Source organism: Esox lucius, chromosome 16, assembly GCF_011004845.1.
Source record: "Esox lucius isolate fEsoLuc1 chromosome 16, fEsoLuc1.pri, whole genome shotgun sequence".
Classification (NCBI taxonomy): domain Eukaryota; kingdom Metazoa; phylum Chordata; class Actinopteri; order Esociformes; family Esocidae; genus Esox; species Esox lucius.
The window spans coordinates 18,329,515-18,347,538 of NC_047584.1; the positions used below are offsets into that span (position 1 = coordinate 18,329,515).

Genomic DNA, 18,024 nt, shown 5'->3' on the forward strand with positions numbered 1-18,024 from the left:
TTTCATTGTTATGCTGATGACACAGTTATATATTTCAATGAAGCATGGAGAAGCCCCTAAATTAGCTTCTTTGGAAGCATGCGTTTCGGATATAAGGAAGTGGATGGCAGAGAACTTCTTGCTTTTAAACTCAAGAATAGAAATGTTCATTTTAGGACCCAAGAAACAAAGAGCGTTGTTAGCAGATCTCACTGTGAACCTCGACGGCTGCATGGTCGTATCCCAAAAAACTGTAAGAAACCTCAGCGTTACCCTTGACCCTGAACTTTTCTTTTGATGAACATATAAAATATGTCTCAAGAGTTGCTTATTTTCATCTTTTAAACATTGCAAAATTCTGAAATGATTTATCAAAAACAGATGCACAAAAACGAATCCATGGTTTTGTCACTTCTCGACTAGATTACTGCAATGCTCTACTTTCCGGTTACCCTGACGAATCAATAAATACACTTCAATTAGTGCTGCACACGGCTGCTAGAATCCTAACATGAACAAAAAAATTGGAACACATTACTCCAGTACTAGCCTCTTTACACTGGCTGCCTGTTACTTACTTCGCTGAAATGATCCAGCCATACATACCTACACGTAACCTTAGATAGCAAGACACAGGCCTTTTAATTGTACCTAGAATTTATAAACAAATTGGTTGATGCTTGGCGATGTGGGTTGATTGATTTCCTGCCTATTTGGGCCCTGTCCAGGGCCTCCCCCAGATAGGGCCACTGTGTCACTGGACCCCTCTGTTTCAGCCCCAAGTTCTTATGCTGCTATATTATTGTGCTGGGGGAGTAGGGTCAGTTCTCCTTCTCAACTATAAATCCTTGTTGATATGAGGAATGCATTTTCTGAATTTTCCCAGTCTCCTCCCGTTTTTTAACTTGAGGGCATGAGGTCCTGGCCCACACCTGCGGAGTACCTGGCTTGAAAGACCTGTTGCTGTTCCTGTTCAAAGTCCTTCTGGTTGTGTTGCAGATCATGCAGATACCTGATGATTTCAGCTGACACCTCCTCCCTCCCCTGTGTTGTCCCTTTCCTTGTCCATCTGGTCATGCTTCCGACCTGGACTAAGTTTAAATAGACTCTAGACTCAGCCCACATGCATTTATTAATTATTACAATTGTAATCTTATTATGTTCACCCGGCACAGCCAGAAGAGGACTGGTCACCCCTCTGAGCCTGGGTCCTCTCTAGGTTTCTTCCTAAATGTTGGCATTCTTAGGGAGTTTTTCCTAGCCACTGAAATTCAACACTACTCTGTTGTTTGCTCCTTGGGGTTTAAGGCCGGGTGTTTTGTAAAAGCACTTTGTGACAACTGCTGACGTAAAAAGGGCTTTATAAATGTGAGAATGCTATTCGTAAACATTAGGTCTGCATGCAACAAGATCATCCCCTCTAGGCTGGTCAACAAACTCCATGACCTGGGGATCTGTACACACTTTCAACAACATCGTCAAGTTCACAGACAACACCACGGTGGTCGGCCTGATCTGTGACAATGACGAATCAGCCTGCAAGGAGGAGGTCAAGTGCCTGGTGGCATGGTGACAACAACCTGGCCCTCAATGCAAAAAAGACCAAGGAGCTCATTGTGTATTACAGGAAGTCTAAAAGCTGCTGTCATGCCCCAGTCCTCATCGATAGCACTAAGGTGGAGTGTGTGTCCAGCTTCAAATTCCTGGGTGTCCACATCTCAGAGGATCTCTACTGGACCCTCAACCCTGGTCAGAAAGGCACTGCAGCACCTGTACTTTTTGAGGAGGCTGGAGAAGCCCTGCCTGCCTTTCCAGTTTCTTGTGAAACTGAACTGCACAATCGAGAGCATTCTGACGAACTGTGCCACAGTGTGGTTTGGCTAATGCTCCGTTGCCGACCGGAAGGCCCTACAATGGGTGATGAAAACCGCCCAGCACATCACCGGTGCCCAGCTTCCAGCAATCACAGACCTCCAGGGCAAGCAGTGTATGCATAGGGCATGCGGCACCCTTCACACCCATTCCACAAACTGTTTAACCTCCTAGCATCAGGCGGGCAGTACAGGTCTTTTCATTCCTGCACCAGCAGGCTCAGGATCAGTTTCTTTCCATCTACTGTAACCCTGCTGAACTCTGTGACCCATCATTATCCATACCCACCCACCCACTGACCGCTTAGTACTGCCTCTCAGGGACCTTGTTGCACTACTCCCTTGTACTACTGGACTCTGACACTGCCTTGCAAAGGCATTTGCACTTCTGGTTAGTTAGTTAGTCTGACTGACTACCCCTTGTTAAATAGTGTAGTGGTTAGAGACGCGGGCTCCGGAACAACAGGTCCCGCGTTCGCCTCCCATAATTGTCTGAACGCATAATGCCTTGAGGTTCAGGACAGAAAAAACTTCACTGGCTTCAGCTTTACGTAGCTATGTAATAAGAAGCCTAAAATAAAACGGTTCTGGTTTAGGTTTTGTTCAGGATAAACAAACACATTGCTGGCTTCATGTTTCTCTCGTCTTTTCACTTGACAAAAAGTCAGTTATTGTTAGTGATGGCCATTCAAGGCTTCATTACCGTTCTTCTAGCAGCCGGATATTATGCCAGCAGTGCTAACTCAGATTTTATTTTTCAAAATAAAAGCCATCATTGAACTATATAAATTAATATACATGGAACAAAATGCAACACTTTTGTTTTTGCCCCCATTTATTATGAGCTGAACTCAAGACTTTCTCTATGTACATAAAAGGCCTATTTCTCTCAAATATTGTCTAAAATCTGTCTAAATCTGTGTTAGCGAGCACTTTTCTCCTTTGCCGAGATAATACATCCACCTCACAGGTGTGGCATATCAAGATGCTGATTAGACAGCATGATTATAGCACAGGTGTGCCTTAGGCTGGCCACAATAAAAGGCCTCGTCTTGGTCTGGGTCTCCAGGGTTTGGGTCTTGGTCTGCGTCTCAGTCTCCAGTGTTGCGGTCTTGGTCTCCTCTGTGTAACGAAACCGATTCTTATAGGCTAGCTAGTCCCTTTGCGCACCTGTAGTACTAAGGTCTGTAGGTCTAAGGTCTCGGTCTTAGTCTTATTTATTTTTTTGTTCAAAATGGTATTGGTCTGGGTCTCCAGGATTGTGGTCTTGACTCCATCTCTGATTGTAACAGCTGGGCACGGCTGTGTCTTGTAGTTCTAGTTAGTTTGTTTCTATGTTATGTTTCAATCCCCTGTGTTCATTGATTTCAACTGTGTCTAGTTTAGTCCTGTAGTCTGTGTCTCATTTGTCGCTCATCATGCTCAAATTTTGTTTCCACAGTTCTCTGCTTTTCTTGTTGGTCATTGCTTCATATTCCGAATCGCTAGAGCCTTGATGTTAAGTATTTGATTAAAGAACCTTTTAGTTACCTCTGTGCTTGTGTCCTGCTTCTAGATGTGACAGTAATCTCCTCATACTTGCTTTAGACACTCGTGTTACTATCCCCCACCACCCTAAACCACTGGGCTAGCTAACACTATTCCAGTCATGTTAGGTAAGAGAAGGACAGGAGAAGACAAGTCGTGTCAATGTTTAAAAGTCAGGATTCTACACAGTGCCCTTATAAATTTCCATTTTGAAAGCCGGTGGTTTGGATGATGTGTGACACAGATCTGCACATAAATGAACACAATTTTCTGGCACCCTTTTTGGCTCAATGGCACCAAATTTACAATAATTTGCCAAACATTGCGGAATGCATCTTTAAAGGTTAGATTCATTTACTTTTTTGGGTTGTAAGATCAAGCTGATGAACAAAACTGAATCATCCATCTTTTTTCATTACATTACCCACAGTAACTGAGTGTTTTTCCAAGACTTCACAAAAAACAACAAATTCACAATTAATCATACCTAAGTAAAAAAAAAAAAATATATAAATATATCTCACAAATACCGATTAGATAGAATAACTACTGTAGTTGTGCAAACATTTTTCATTATCTTTTTCTTCCAATCGTGCTTGTATCTTTTATCATACGCATGAGTTAGTTTGAAGCCACTGTTATTTTTTTCTAGTTGTAACAATGAAATTAGACAAGATGATAATAAAATCCTATATACACCTTCTATCCCTTGGGATCTTCTGGTGATTATATGGTCCCTGTGGTACTTTGTCATCGCAGTGCACCTGTCACCGAACATGCTCACGTTCGATATGACGAAGAGGACGGGTAGAGTTTCCCGCTTCAAGGTTGCTGGAAAATACAAAAATAAAATGCATTACAAATCAAATAAAAATAATTCAGTAAATGCTATTATCCCATATGTGACCTGTTAAATTGTGAAGTAACTATTTAGATGTGTAGTTCACGTAAGCTTGGGAAAAGCGATGGACTATTGCCTTAACTTTCTTAATATTTTTCCTAATTGTGTTTTTTATATTTTCAAATTTTTTATTATTTTGTATATTTGGACTTGCTTATATTGTTTCGATTAAGTGTAATCCCATATGTTTAGATTTCGTTAAATTTCTGTCATATCTTGAGTAAATTGTATAAGGACACAAACTGAGAAGGTAATCTCTGGTTATAATTCTCTTACTATTTCCTCGTTGGTACACAGTGGAATAATGAAGCTGATGTAATAACATTTGTACTGTATCGCCCAGATATACTGTCTCCATATACTACTTTCTTACTGATAATAAAAACCTTGATACTATATTTTACTGGTCGATCTAAGACTTGCGCCCCATGTAGAAAGTCACTTCCTAAATCTTCACAAACTCGTCACCCTTGAAAGTTATGTGGGCTGCTGACTTCGACAGTCATCCTTGTGATTGGAAAGAATTTCCAGGTCTTTACGGATGCGTCCAGGAGTGTAATGGTAAAAAGGAAGCCAAGTGCCACTTTCATCGAGGGAGTTATTACATTCTTTCTTTTTTGCTGTTGAAGTTAAGTTATAATCAAGGGTCTAGACCTATTCGTGCATTATGTTCTTTTTTTGACGTCCAAAAAGTGAAGTCGACTGTCACACGGCGTCAGCAACCTTAACGACTCCTCAGGTTGAGAGCTACATGTCCATTCGCCGGTGAATGACGATACAATCATCCGTGCTACTATGGTCAGTAAAACTTATGCACATTACGAAAGTATAAAAATGCAACTGCTTCAGAATGTATGTAATAAGTAGACTGGTTATTATGCGTTGGTTTTTAAATTCAGGCAACATGAAAACTTACAAAGAATAGTCAGAATGTCATTGAGCTCTCTTAAACTAGCCTGTAAGTATAATTCTCAAAGAACCTTTCAATTATGTCACCCTCACCTTTAACAGGGCTGCAGCAAGGTGATTTGGGCGGTTATAGGGGCGGCTGTCGTCATCGCGTTAATAACTGTCCCCATGGCAATATATCTGAAAAGTAAGTTGGTTTATCGTATTATTCGTAAATTATTTTAACATGTAATCTTATGAGAAGTTTTATTTCCGTCTATATAAACAGTTTGGACACCCATGCATCCACTGGCCAGTGACCTGTGTTCATTTGCTGACCAAAGACAGTTTCAATACATTATTATACAACTTCCCAAAGTTCAGTTTAGTCATTCAAAATAAATAGACCTACCATCTTAAAATACTTTATTATTATAATAAATGTATTCACTGAAATATCTATGTTGGCATTCACTGGAATTTTTATACAATTAAATCCAGAGTTGAGATGGGTTATTGATGGGTTATTGTATTCGTAAATGTTAACACTTTGAATTCACTTCACTTAATGCAGCTCATCTAGTCTATTTGGCGCCACCATGTGCTACTGTTGTAATCGTGGTTTACCATCATGAATGATTTTCTAAATATATTTACAGTAATTCTCTGTAATAATATGTAGTGATAGTTTTTGTGACAAAAACACATTTTTGCCGGGATTGATTCTAGTGAAAAGCATCTGTAGCTGAACATTTTCGTCTTTCAGGACAGGACGGACTCCCAAAGCGGCCTTTTACCCTTGAAGATTATTTCAATGACACTATTAGGTATAAAATATATAATTTGCGATGGATATCAGGTATTTCATTATTTTATTATTTTATTTGCTTCTAAAAGAGTATTCAAGCATTTCTTGTAATAATTTGTTTTGTTAATTCTGATGTTGCCCTGTCCTAACTTATGACTTACCTCATTTCTGTCTTGTTCTTCTGTAGATTATGAATATCTGCATAAAACAAGACAAGGCAACATTATGCTTCACAATGCTGAAACAGGCAATTTCGTTGAGTATATCAGCAACAAAACATTTGTAAGATACATTTAATGCAAATACAATTTGATCACCTACTACACCAATCTATAATGCATTGACATTTAATATTTTTCATTTCTATGTTCGAAGGAACAAGTACATGCCACAGACTACATCATTTCTGCTGATCGGAAATATATCTGCTTTGAGAGCAACTACTCCAAGGTATTATATTGAATATGTTTATGCTTTGATGGAGTGTCTTTCTCCATTAAATAACTCATTACTTAATCACTGTGTAATGTTTTAACAGCAATGGCGACATTCATATACTGCCTCTTACTCCATCTATGACTATGACACTTCGTAAGTACATCACTGTTTTCCTAGTAATGAAAGTGTCTTTTGTTATTAAGGAATAGCCAGGTTCAACTCACAATTGCCATCTTTTGTACCCCAGAACCTTTATAAATCCTGTGAACATTCCACAACTCGTACAATATTTTTCCTGGGCGCCAACAGGAAATAAACTGGTAAGGAATAAAAAAATTACAAAAGTTTGATCTACAGATTACTCAATATTACATATTGTCTTAGTTTCGACAGTGTGCTGGTTTCCTTTTTCCCCCAGTGTTCCTATTTTGATACTAGTCTTGAGAAATGCTAAATTTGGTAAAAAACGGTCTTTAAAGAGCACAAACGCTATCTTTTAAAATGCTGTCACAGCTATCCATGGCCAATAGCAAAGTACAACAGATCAAACACATCTGCCTACTAGAAACAGCTGTACTAAGCCAATTTTTCAAATGCTTTTCGGCACCCTAAAAATAGAGGTGATTATGTACCAGTCCTGGATTTCAGAGCAAACAAAAACCAAACAGTACAGTCCATTGTACCTGACTGGGAGTTCTCTGACACCCCTGGCAGGAGTATGACAAGAGGAAAGGCTTGATTTAGTTTTTGTCAACATATTGCAACATTCACCAGCTTAAACTGTTGGCCCCAAAATAATCTCTCTATCTCATCCCCATGGCGACTATGGGCGTTGGTCCTAAGAGATAAACATGTAAAACCCAGTGGCGTTGGTTACACCTACCAAACATATTGCAGAGTAGGATGCCAGGACATGAAATCACTGCAGAGGAAGTCCCAGTAGACAGAGTAAAGAGAATGGTATGCTGAAATGTACTTGATTGCTGATCTCTCTGGCAGGCATACGTATGGAATTACAACGTTTATTTGAAACTCAATGCCACTGCTGAAGCCATTCAAGTGACCCACAATGGGAAGGAGAACAAGGTCCTTAATGGGGTCCCTGACTGGGTGTATGAGGGTGAGTACTGAGAAGCATTGACCAATGAGAGGGGTGATGTGGGTTTCATCATGCAAGGCTTTTGAGTAACTTGATTTCTCCATACTCTTTCAGAGGAGGTTTTCTCATCGAATGAGGCAATATGGTGGTCACCAACTGGAAAGTTTCTGGCCTATGCTGAGTTTAATGACACAGAGGTCCATGCCATTGAGTACTCTTTGTATGGATATGGACAATACCCAAAGACAATGGTTGTCCCGTACCCTAAGGTGAGAAGTTGTAATGTAACTTTTGAAAGCTTGGTGTGAATGTCTAGAATGAACAAGACAGGTAGAAGCTGATAATTTAAGTTACATACATTATTGGGATTGTACAGTATTCACAATATGTTGAAATGTATGCTGTTATGGAAATTTGCTGAACTACTGTTACAGCTATGTACGCATGTGCCAACAGGCTGGAAAATTACTAGGTGCCACCCTGCTCTGTTATGTTAGGTCAAGTTCACAATGTACCCTACTTAAGCTATTAGGCACAGTGAGTTGTGGTATATAGTCAGTATAACACAGCTAAGGGCTGTTCTTAGGCACGATACAGTACAGGGTGCCTGGACACACCCCATGTCCGTAGTATATTTCCATTTCTACAAACTCTTATTATAACTCAAGATAGAGTCAAAATTATTTTGTTTATCAACCCCACAGTAATATGACTCATACCATGGCTTTCTGCCAATCAGCTTAGTGGGTTCAAACCCTGTAGTGTATAACTGTACAATACATAATGCATGTGCATTTTGGTCATGTTTGTTATCTCCTATCCAGGCTGGCTCAACTAATCCTAAAGCCAAGTTGTTTGTAGTGGACACAACAAATCCCTCCAAACGGACCCAGGTGGTGGTGCCAGACTCCATCGGGGCTGGGTACAGTACACTTGAATATACATTGATAGCGATGGACGTATAGCCCAGCTGTAGCCATTCACATGTTAAAAGCGTGGTTACATTTGTGTGGTTTGTCCCCAGAGATCACTTTTTGGGTTCTGTCACATGGGTGACGGATGAACGCATTGCTGTTCAGTGGACCAAGAGAAAGCAGAACCATGTCGTCTTACAGATCTATGACTTTGATGGAAACAAGTGGAATGAGAAGCAGGTACTTGTCATCTCACCTTAGACTCTGTTTCTGCGCTGCTTGTTTGACTGAGCACCCAGTAAACAGGACATCATGTCTTTTAAAACTTAAGCGTCAGGAATGATACAAGCTTTAACTGCATAGGCTAAATAATTTTTTTCTTGATGAATGTACTGAAAGGAGTGTTTTTTTTATTATCTTTTAGCATTTTGAACAAATAAGCAAGACTGGTTGGGTTGGCCAAGTAAGTTCACATACTGTGTTATTCAAGTCCAGTGAAAACTAGTTTGTTATAAATGATTATGTTTTATAATAATCCATTATTTCCATTTTCCAGTATACTCCCCTCCAACCAATGTTTGCTGAGGATAATATCAGTTTTTACAAAGTGATGAGTGATGCATATGGTTATAAACAACTTCACTATGTGAAAGATGTAAGTATTTTAACTTTAAAATGATGCTGGTCTTTAAGGTCCATGGCTGGGATTCATTCAATGTGCAGATCTGAAGGTTTTCATCTAGTCTAAATGTTAGAGAAAGCAATACTACAATACTTATGAAAATAAATGTGTGTTGTTCTAAAGGGCAAGGCCACAGCCATTACGAAAGGCAGGTGGGAGGTCATTTACATTTCAAAACTAACCAAAGACACCATGTAAGTACATATGCATATGATGTGGGGGTGTAAGAACTCATAGAAAACCATTATTGTATATCGTGTGCTGCTTCTTCAGAATGCTTCGACACTGCCTCTTGTTATTCACAGATATTATGTAAGTAATGAGTACCAAGGAAGGCCTGGCCAGAGAAATGTATACAAGTAAGACATTTATTTCACTTACTTTAATTACAAAAGCAATCACTAGGCCCACACAGTTTTAATGTGTTTCTCTTAAGAACGCAATAGATATTTCACTTAAATTTCACTTTTCCCTGACCATCTCCGGATGAGTGAGGAAGAAGCTTTTTACACATATCTATGCATTTATTTTGTGTACCCATTTTTGTCTTCTCCTGTACATTTCCCCAGTCAATATTTTAAAATTGGTAAAACATCAAGTTCAGGTTCATTTATTTATATAGCACATTTAAACAGCCACTAGACAGACCAAAGTGCTTTACAGAACAAGCATATAAAAAATAAAAGTAGCAAAACAACCCATAAACATATAGAGAACATCTAAGATTAACTTTAAAACAAAGACACAAATGTAAAATAGTAAAAACAGCCCAAGAAAAATCATCAATATGCTAAAGAGTATGTTTTAACCAAAGACTTAAAAGCAGAGAGGTTTGGAGCCGTTCTGATCTCTGGAGGCAGGGTGTTCCACAGACGAGGCCCTGCCACTGCAAAAGCACACTCCCATCTATGCTTTAGTCTGACACGAGGGACTACCAGCAGCGCCTGCAAAAACATCCATCCAGCATCTGCATGCAACCCTATCAATCTCATTCAGTTTTATAGGGATTTGTATTTTGGTGTCTTCATACAGTCCTTTTTGTAAGTAGCAGTCATAAATGCGTTATTTCTTCTAAACCCACACAATTGGTAACTGTAATTCAAACAGACTGGTTCTGATTAAATTATGATTTCATGGTGAAAACAAATATATGATTGCTCAAGAGGTTCACATACTTCAAGGCAGCACTGTATGTCGAAATAATCTTCTTAAATAGAGTTGGCTCATCACAACCCTAGGCTTCTATTCCTCCATTTTATTTACAGTTTATTTCAAGAGTAGACATCCTCCAGTAATACTTCATCCGTTAACTACTCAAGAAAATCTCAGTTATTGTACAATGACCTAAACAATGACCCTCAAAATCTCATCTAATTACTAACACCTCTTATTGAGTAAACTGCTTGAAGTTTGAAAAACCCAGTTGTCTGAAACGATAACAAAATGGCCTGACTCAAGTAGTATTGTTCCCCAGCTGGGTCTTGGAGGGAAAATGAAAATATCCTTTCTAAATGAAAATATGAATCACTGTTAAATGATTTACTCTACCCTTTATACTTTACTGTCACCTAAATATATTGTTCTCAAGTGCTTTAATTCTAGTTTATTGTGATAGACCTGAACATGCTAATGTTGAATGTTGACTGCTCTCCTTAGTAAGATGTATATCTTAAAACTATTAAACATTATCCCTATTCAAGACTACCCTCTCAAAACGAAAGTAGGTACAGAAATTACTTTACTGAGATTACTTTACTTCATCCTCCTAAACTGATACATTTACTCTGATAAATGAATTTTTTGTGTCCCTTTTCCTGCCCTACGGCACCCCGCAAATGTCCTTGTCCTGTCTTTCTCTATGATGAAGGAAGAACATCCTAGTTGTTATACCATTCCATCAATGAAATAAATTTTATATAAAATCAATCTTTATACAATCTTATATAAACTGATGGGGATCTATTCTAATGCTTGTTTAGTCTACTTTTCACATTTGTCACATTTATCAAGTTTCTGGCCTAATGTATCGATCTAATGTTTTAATTTGTTGTTGGGCTGAACTCGTTAAACGTTAAGGTAATGATCTAGATATCCACGGTTAACACATTTCATTCTCCTGCTGTGTATGCATACACGCATACACCTAGATGACTCTCACACCATCTCTCTCTGCATCTTGATGATGTTGCTCCAGAGAGTTTGAAAGCTTTTGTTGACGGGTTCTTGCTTGCCTGCACTAGACTTGAGATATAACCCATCTGGTGTTTCTAAGTCGCCTGTAGTTTACAAAATGCTCACACTGACTTAGGGTCTATGCCACTGTTAGTAGGTTTAGCCCTAAAAATGACCCTCCTCTGGGGCTTGTTTCTAAAAGACAGTAATCACGGCTTATTACTAGTTTTATCATATACTGAAGTGTGCTACGTATTTTCAAATATCATTGCATAATATGACAATTCTATCCATTGAGAAAAACTTACTACGGTCAATGTCATCAAAATGCATCTAAAACATTCCTGTCTAAGGAAAACAGCGTTATGACTGAATACGATTAACCCCATATTTCATTCTTTATCGCCCCATTATGCTCATTCGTGTTTCAAAACCTGCTGTCTTTTAGAAAAAGGTATTCCAGATTGATCAACACTGTTGAGCTTGGACCACAGTTGTTGTCTTCAAGTTATCCGTGGGCCTCTCACAGTTTGGACAGAGTTGAAAATGATTTGTTTTTAACTAAGTATATCGGGCTCTATTTAATGTTTTAGTTTTTTGTCTCTTCCTGTTTGTTCCGGAATAGAATCAACAATTTTATGTCAGGGTCTGCAACACAGAGCACGCCTGCGAACTGGGCTGCATTCATTATAGATAACATACTGTACAAGTGCTACCTACAACAAATAACATGGCTGTGTTCATTATTAACAATGTTCTACAAGACTATACAACTGTCTGTCCTTCTTTAATACGGAGATCTGTTTGTTCTAACAGAAATATTATAGTCAATATGGACAAATCGTGTACACACAAAACATTCTGTATATAGTTTTATGTTTTTTTTACCAGATTGTGTTACTGAGAATACAAAACTCCTATCACCTACTAGTGGTTATATGCCAATATAACCACCTTCTCCTTGGAAATAACATCTGTCTAAATACTCCAGTCATGCACTGCCAAAGTTGTAGTCCTTTAGATTACGGAAACATGTTGACATCATGTACATTAAACAATATGCCTGATAATAGGAACATCACTGAAATACATCCCATGGCTCTGTCAACCATGACTACACACCAATTCACTTGCACCACTGTTGGAACAACATGGAGGCTTTACCAAATGAAACAAAACATTCTTTCAGTTCTTGCTCATCCTTCAATACATATTTCGTCGAGTGTGTTTAGCGCACAAATCCCATTCACCATCTCCTTCTGGTTAATTATGTGAAATCTCTCAGACATGATACAAACAACCTAAGGATCCCCAAGGTGTTATGGCCCTTTAAGAACAGCTGTCATTACCAAACTGTAGCATGACCCACCACTCTATTTAGCTACACAATGTAAGCCTTTGACCATGTGTGATTTGTGTTACATTAAATGTAAAACTATGCTGTTATATTCAGTCTGATTACATAGAATACATCTTTGAGTGATATTGGAGACATCGTGTCACCTGTGTTTTAACTTGATTGAACAACAACCAATCTCTAAGAGTAGATCCACACATGGGCATCAATTCCTTATTCCATTATCATTCTGAATAAAAAATACAGGAAGAAAGTGAGTTCAATTGCTTCCATGAATGTGTCCTTCAGACAGAGGCATACACTCATATTAACCTGTGTTTGTTTGTCAGGGTTACGATCGGAAGCAGCCACTCGGCTCCTCAGTGCCTCACCTGTGACCTGTATAAGGACAGGTGTCAGTACAACTCAGCCTACTTCAGCTACAATGCCTCCTATTACCGCCTGGACTGCTATGGTTTGTTGCCTCATTCCCCTTTTACACCCTGAGCACTAACCCATCCATAATCAATGCTCAAACACAACTGTCCTGTGGAGTGATTGGGAATTGTCCCATGTAGTACACTATTCTTTATTTGGACCATTAGTTGTGCACATCAAGCTACCATTTGGGACGTTTCCACAGTCTCAGCTCTGATCTAAGCCAATACCTGTGGTGATAGTAAAAAACCCAGCTTGTATGACACATGCACTCTGTGTTATATGATACATGGTCTGTGTTATATGATACATGGTCTGTGTTATATGATACATGGTCTGTGTTGTATGATACATGGTCTGTGATGTATGATCCATGCACTTTGTTATATGATACATGTACTGTGTTATATGATACATGGTCTGTGTTGTATGATACATGCACTGTGTTATAGGATACATGGTCTGTGTTATATGATACATGCATAGTGTTGTATGATACATGGTCTGTGATGTATGATCCATGCACTTTGTTATATGATACATGCACTGTGTTATATGATACATGGTCTGTGTTGTTTGATACATGCACTGTGTTATAGGATACATGGTCTGTGTTATATGATACATGCACTGTGTTATATGATACATGGTCTGTGTTGTATGATACATGCACTGTGTTATATCATACATGATCTGTGTTATATGATATATGCACTGTGTGATTATAATACATACCTCAGTGTTGTATGATACATGCACTCTGTGTTGTATGATACATGTACTGTGTGTTATATGATACATGTACTCTGTGTTATATGATACATGTACTCTGTGTTATATGATACATGCACTCTGTGTTTTATGATACATGTACTCTGTGTTGTATGATACATGTACTGTGTGTTATATGATACACGTATTCTGTGTTATATGATACATATAATCTGTGTTGTGTGATACATGTACTCTGTGTTATATGATACATGTACTCTGTGTTGTATGATACATGGTCTCTGTGTTGTATGATACATGGTCTCTGTGTTGCATGGTACATGCTCTCTGTGTTGTATGATACGTGGTCTCTGTGTTGTATGACACGTGGTCTCTGTGTTGTATGATACATGGTCTCTGTGTTGTATGGTACATGCTCTCTGTGTTGTATGATACATGGTCTCTGTGTCGTATGGTACATGGTCTCTGTGTTGTATGATACATGGTCTCTGTGTTGTATGGTACATGCTCTCTGTGTTGTATGATACGTGGTCTCTGTGTTGTATGATACGTGGTCTCTGTGTTGTATGATACGTGGTCTCTGTGTTGTATGATACGTGGTCTCTGTGTTGTATGATACGTGGTCTCTGTGTTGTATGATACGTGGTCTCTGTGTTGTATGGTACATGGTCTCTGTGTTGTATGATACATGTACTCTGTGTTGTATGATACATGTACTCTGTGTTGTATGATACATGTACTCTGTGTTGTAGGATACATGTACGCTGTGTTGTATGATACATGCTCTCTGTGTGTTTCTTGTTTCTCAACAGGACCCGGAACACCTTTGTTCACCCTTAGGGATAATAGAGGGGCAGGTAAAGGTATGTAAATAGTTTTATGAAGCTACTCTCTGTGACTGAGTAATACAAAAGCTCATGAATGTTTAATTGAGGAAAGTCCGAGTAACTTCCAGCTGACAGGTGTTTTATTTCAGAGCTCCTGGTTCTTCGTGACAACAGAGACCTTGAAGACATGCTTAAAGACTTCCTAATGCCAACTATGCAGTTAGGTACACTGAAGGTAGCAGGATTTGGTAAGACAAAGAGCTTTAAAGTTAATGGACCTATTGAAATGATGCTAAATCAAACACATTTCTAATGGACTCATATTTCACTATCTTCTGCCCACAGATCTTTGGTATCAGATGATGTTACCCCCCAAATTCCAAAAAAACAAAAAGTACCCTCTTCTAATTGACGTGTGAGTGTTTAGACTTACGTGTCTTCAAACAGATTAGCAGATAGCCGATCAGTCCTTTCACCATTACCTCTTCAGTGTGTCCATGTCCGGGACATTCATTTTCCATTGGAGTTGTGTTTAGTTGGTATACTGATTTCCCCTACAGATATGGTGGCCCCGGCAGTCAGAAGGCAGATTATCGTTACCGATTGAACTGGGGCACATACCTCTCCAGTACAGAGGGAATCATAGTGGCCAGTTTTGATGGAAGGGGAAGCGGTTATCAAGGTGACAAAATAATGCATTCCATCTACCAACGTCTTGGAACCTTTGAGGTGGAAGATCAAATAACAGCTGTTAGGTAAAGTGCCTGTTTACTGCAGAGAGCTTAGTTTGTCAAGTATATCTTTTTAAAACTATGTTACATACAGTATACAAGATGTAATAATAAGGTAGACATTTTTTGTGTAATTAATCCCAATTGGGGAAAGGCTATCTGTTGTTCTTAAAAAAAATGTAATGAGTCTCATACATTGTATTTGCTCCTATTATATTTTTTATTCCAATGAGATTAACAAGATGTTTTTTTTTTATCACTAGGAAATTCATCGACATGGGATTCATAGACAAGGAACGAATAGCAATATGGGGTTGGGTAAGTTGGCCATTTTCCTACAGTTTGTTAACAGTTGTTAACTTGAACAGATGTGGTTTAAAATAATGTATTTTTCAGTCATATGGTGGCTATGTTACATCAATGGCTTTGGGCTCTGGCAGTGGACTCTTCAAGTGTGGAATAGCCGTTGCCCCAGTATGTAAGTGGGAATATTACGGTACGTATCTTGGCATATAATGGTGCAACAATTAATCACGCAAAATGCATGTTTGTTTAATCGGTTGTGGTTTGTTTCACCTTTTACTAACCGAATATTCCTTCTACAGACTCAGTGTATACTGAACGCTACATGAGTAAACCAAAGGAGAACGAGGAGTCATACACGGTAAATACATTTGAAAACACTGTCCCACTTCATCTGGATAGTCATTTCTTGAAACTTCTGTATCTTAACTGTAGCTCTGGCTACATAAAAACAACTTTGTATTCAACAGAATTCCACAGTGACGAATAGAGCAAAGAATTTCAAATCAGTGGACTATCTGCTAGTTCATGGGACTGCTGACGGTATGTGTTTTTTTAATCAGCTGTCAGTTATCAGTTGTTTTCTTAATCAGTTTGTCAGGGAAATTATACATGGTGATCAATGACTGATCTCTACACTGTTGTATTCTTGTCATGTATAGAAGACAGTACCCAGTATAGTCATTAATAGGTATACTCTCCTGGCCATTCAACAGATGACTAATGGTAGTCCCATTTGACAACTGCATACACTTCCTTGTTCAATCAGGTGTGACAAATAGCTTGTTTTTCCTGCAGACAATGTTCACTTCCAGCAATCTGCACAGATCTCCAAAGCCCTGGTTGACCAGCAAGTGGACTTTGAGGCAATGGTAAATATTGGTTTGGGGAGGTGGGATTTCCTGAGAAGTCCTGATGGGGATGACAAATGGCACTTGGGCATGAGGAGTGAATCACTCTTCAATGATTCTGAACCACAGTTTTCCTAAAGCCCTTCATTGATTGTCCCAGGGCTGTTTGAGGACGTCAGGTGAAATTACTTGACATTAAGCAACTTTCATTAACACATTTTACAGACTATAAGGCATTTTGAAGTGATTCATTGAGAGGTTTGGATTTAACCTATCTTACAAGTATCTATGATATAATGGTATGATATGACCTACGAATGCCGCACATGCTACATGTATGTGAGTCTGTGGCTGGCCCTGTGAGCAAAGCCTGGAGCAAACGCTAATGTACACCTAATAACTTACCTAGAGTAGTAATCGTTGTGTCTTTCTGTTTTTATTTTAGTGGTACACTGACAAAGATCATGGTCTTCAAGGATCTGCCTACCATCATGTTTACACACACATGAGCCACTTCCTACAGAAATGTCTTGTCAAACCCAAATAGACTGTATAACCCCTTCAATGTATTATCATATATATATATATATATATATATATATATATATATATATATATATATATAGTATGTTTCACATTTCGAAAACAAATTTCTATAATTTTGTAGATGTAATGGGGTTTCCATAACGTTGCAGTCATTTAAAAAAAACAAAAAAAAACATTATATGCTGTAATAAAAAGGTTTGCTGCTTGTTTGACTTTTGGTTTATGATATGAAATAATTGTGCTAATCAAAGAAAAATGTGACCTTTGAATTGACCACTGTGTACTCAAATTAATTGCATGTTAGTATAATGGCGTTTTATATTGATTTATTCAGTAATATTGGTTAAACGTGTTATTGCACTGAATGTTTTTTTTTTATTTTTTTACATTGCACATGAATTGTAATTCAACTGTAACCATTGCATATATCTGGTTTGTAAATGTTGACAGATACTGTTACTTGTCCCTAAATGTATTTAAAAGAGAAAACATTTAAAGATGTATGAAGTAAAAACAGCCAGTTCTTTAATTTATTATCTATCTTGCATGTTTTGAACAGTACCGTATCATCAAAAAAGAGAACCGATATGTATGTACTATATACAGTTTGAGACACAATTTCCATAATTTAGGCTCTGTACGCCACCACAATGGATTTGAAATAAAACAACCAAGATGCAATTGATGTGCTGACTTTCAGCTTTAATTCAAGGGGTGGAACAAAAATATTTTATGAAACATTTAGGAATTGAAACCATTTTCATACAGAGTCCCCACATTTCAGTGGCTCAAATGTAATTGGACAAATTAACACAATCATGAATAAAATGTTCATTTTAAATAATTTGTTGAGAACCATTCACAGGCAAAAAAGGCTGCTTGAAGTCTGGAACGCATGCACATCACCAAATGTTGGGTTTCCTCCTTTGTGATGCTTTGCCAGGCCTTTACTGCAGCCATCTTCAGTTGTTGTTTGTTTGT

At 38.3% G+C, this 18,024-nt stretch overlaps 1 protein-coding gene and 1 long non-coding RNA gene across 2 annotated transcripts; one reads left to right on the top strand and one right to left on the bottom strand.

The window, feature by feature from the left end:
* Positions 1–4,090: 4,090 nt before the first annotated feature.
* Positions 4,091–6,724, bottom strand: LOC109616705. The gene is made up of 4 exons (XR_002197948.2): positions 6,637–6,724; positions 6,136–6,172; positions 5,281–5,367; positions 4,091–4,208 (listed from the first exon to the last, which is right to left on the bottom strand). It is a non-coding gene; the product is annotated as an uncharacterized LOC109616705 (long non-coding RNA).
* Positions 4,748–17,063, top strand: fap (fibroblast activation protein, alpha). The gene is made up of 26 exons (XM_010890872.4): positions 4,748–5,076; positions 5,290–5,374; positions 5,933–6,025; positions 6,162–6,256; positions 6,350–6,424; positions 6,513–6,565; positions 6,660–6,732; positions 7,412–7,532; positions 7,626–7,780; positions 8,336–8,433; positions 8,536–8,665; positions 8,850–8,888; positions 8,982–9,080; positions 9,231–9,301; positions 9,413–9,466; positions 12,966–13,090; positions 14,598–14,648; positions 14,762–14,860; positions 14,958–15,027; positions 15,173–15,367; positions 15,607–15,661; positions 15,740–15,839; positions 15,949–16,007; positions 16,117–16,189; positions 16,445–16,518; positions 16,943–17,063. The coding sequence occupies exons 1-26, from the start codon at positions 5,074–5,076 to the stop codon at positions 17,042–17,044; spliced, it is 2,247 nt and encodes a 748-aa protein (XP_010889174.2). The 5' UTR covers positions 4,748–5,073; the 3' UTR covers positions 17,045–17,063.
* Positions 17,064–18,024: the final 961 nt, after the last annotated feature.